The sequence below is a fragment of the Aplysia californica genome, unplaced genomic scaffold (assembly GCF_000002075.1).
Source record: "Aplysia californica isolate F4 #8 unplaced genomic scaffold, AplCal3.0 scaffold00058, whole genome shotgun sequence".
NCBI classification, from domain to species: domain Eukaryota; kingdom Metazoa; phylum Mollusca; class Gastropoda; order Aplysiida; family Aplysiidae; genus Aplysia; species Aplysia californica.
In genome coordinates, this window is record NW_004797328.1 from 1,202,680 (window position 1) to 1,203,916 (window position 1,237).

The window sequence follows — 1,237 nt, forward strand, 5'->3', positions numbered from 1 at the left end:
GGGCGAACACCTTAACCTCTAGCCCACGAGAGCCCCTCTGCAAGAGGGTTCTGTGGTGTGCTGATCTTCCTGTGTGTGAATGAATAATATTTTCTGAGTTTGTATGTTGCTTAAGTTTCAGATTTCTAGAAATTGATTTTTCTTTTTTTTTTCACTACAGGTTGAACAGCAGCAAAGACAGAAATCTAAAAAGGATAAAAAAGCAAAGAAGAAGAAGAAGAAAAAGAGAAAGAAGAAGAAGCACAAAGGTTCTGGATCTGAGGATGACAGCAGTAGTGAAGAAGAAAGTGAAGGCAGTGAGGATGATATCATGAAGAAATACCTGTCCATACTGACGTCGAAACATGGGAAAGGAGAAGGAGAAAAGGGAAGACGAAAGGATGATGCAGACCATCAGGCAGCTGAACAGCGACGAGGGAGGAAGAGAGAGGCAAGCACGGAGTACGATTCAGGTACATCTGGGGAAATCACGTAATTGAAATGCTCTTGAAGTATGCTCAGTTTGATTAAGTAAGATGTAAGACAGATTCTAAATTCTGATTTAGTGCTCAAGGAAAAAGTATGCAAGTGTCTGTGAAACGATTCTGTACCTTGATGTTGACCAAATCCCCATCTCTAGACTACTCAAACATGGATAACCACCATCTGTGACGTAGCATTTAGGCGCTCTGCCGTTGCCCGCAGAAGGCCAGAGAAAAATTCCCATTTGAGGGAAATTTTTATAGAACACCTCTGGTTTTCTATCTGAAATTTGTATCCTCGGTGTGGATTGGCCCTGACAGACAGGGTCGAAGTCCGCCTCATAAATAATCTGAATTGTGTCGATTGGGGGCGGGGTGGGGGGTTAAAAACATCTACATTTAAAAATAAAAGAACATGGTTAGCTCAAGTTACACAATCCTTTCAAAAGGGCGAGAAATTCGCCCTCAGCTATTTTACTAGTTTTGCAGGTTTAAAGGGTTATAATTACTATTCTGTTTTTACAATGCATGAGTAGCTTCTCAGACGTGTTGCATATTTTTTATCTCATCAAATTGCTGAGAATCTGAGGGTTTTTTTGTTGCATATGTTTTATAATAATAATAATAATAATAGATAGCATTTGTATAGCGCATATCCCCGCTCAGCAGCAGGCTCTATGCACTTTACACTATATTATTACCCCAGCAGACCATAGAACACTCCGAAACATTCTCAGCTTCCCGGGAAGCATACAGTGCAAGCAGCTGATTAAGCG

General features: G+C 40.7%; 1 protein-coding gene across 5 annotated transcripts in view; it reads left to right on the forward strand.

The window, feature by feature from the left end:
• LOC101847411 (pre-mRNA-splicing factor CWC25 homolog) overlaps window positions 1-1,237 on the forward strand; it is a 25,664-nt gene that overhangs the window by 16,301 nt on the left and 8,126 nt on the right. For all 5 annotated transcript variants that reach the window (XM_005093122.3, XM_013079635.2, XM_013079636.1 and 2 more), the window contains one exon: window positions 161-452. In XM_005093122.3, the coding sequence (XP_005093179.2) occupies window positions 161-452 (292 nt within the window). The remainder of the gene's footprint in view (window positions 1-160; window positions 453-1,237) is intronic.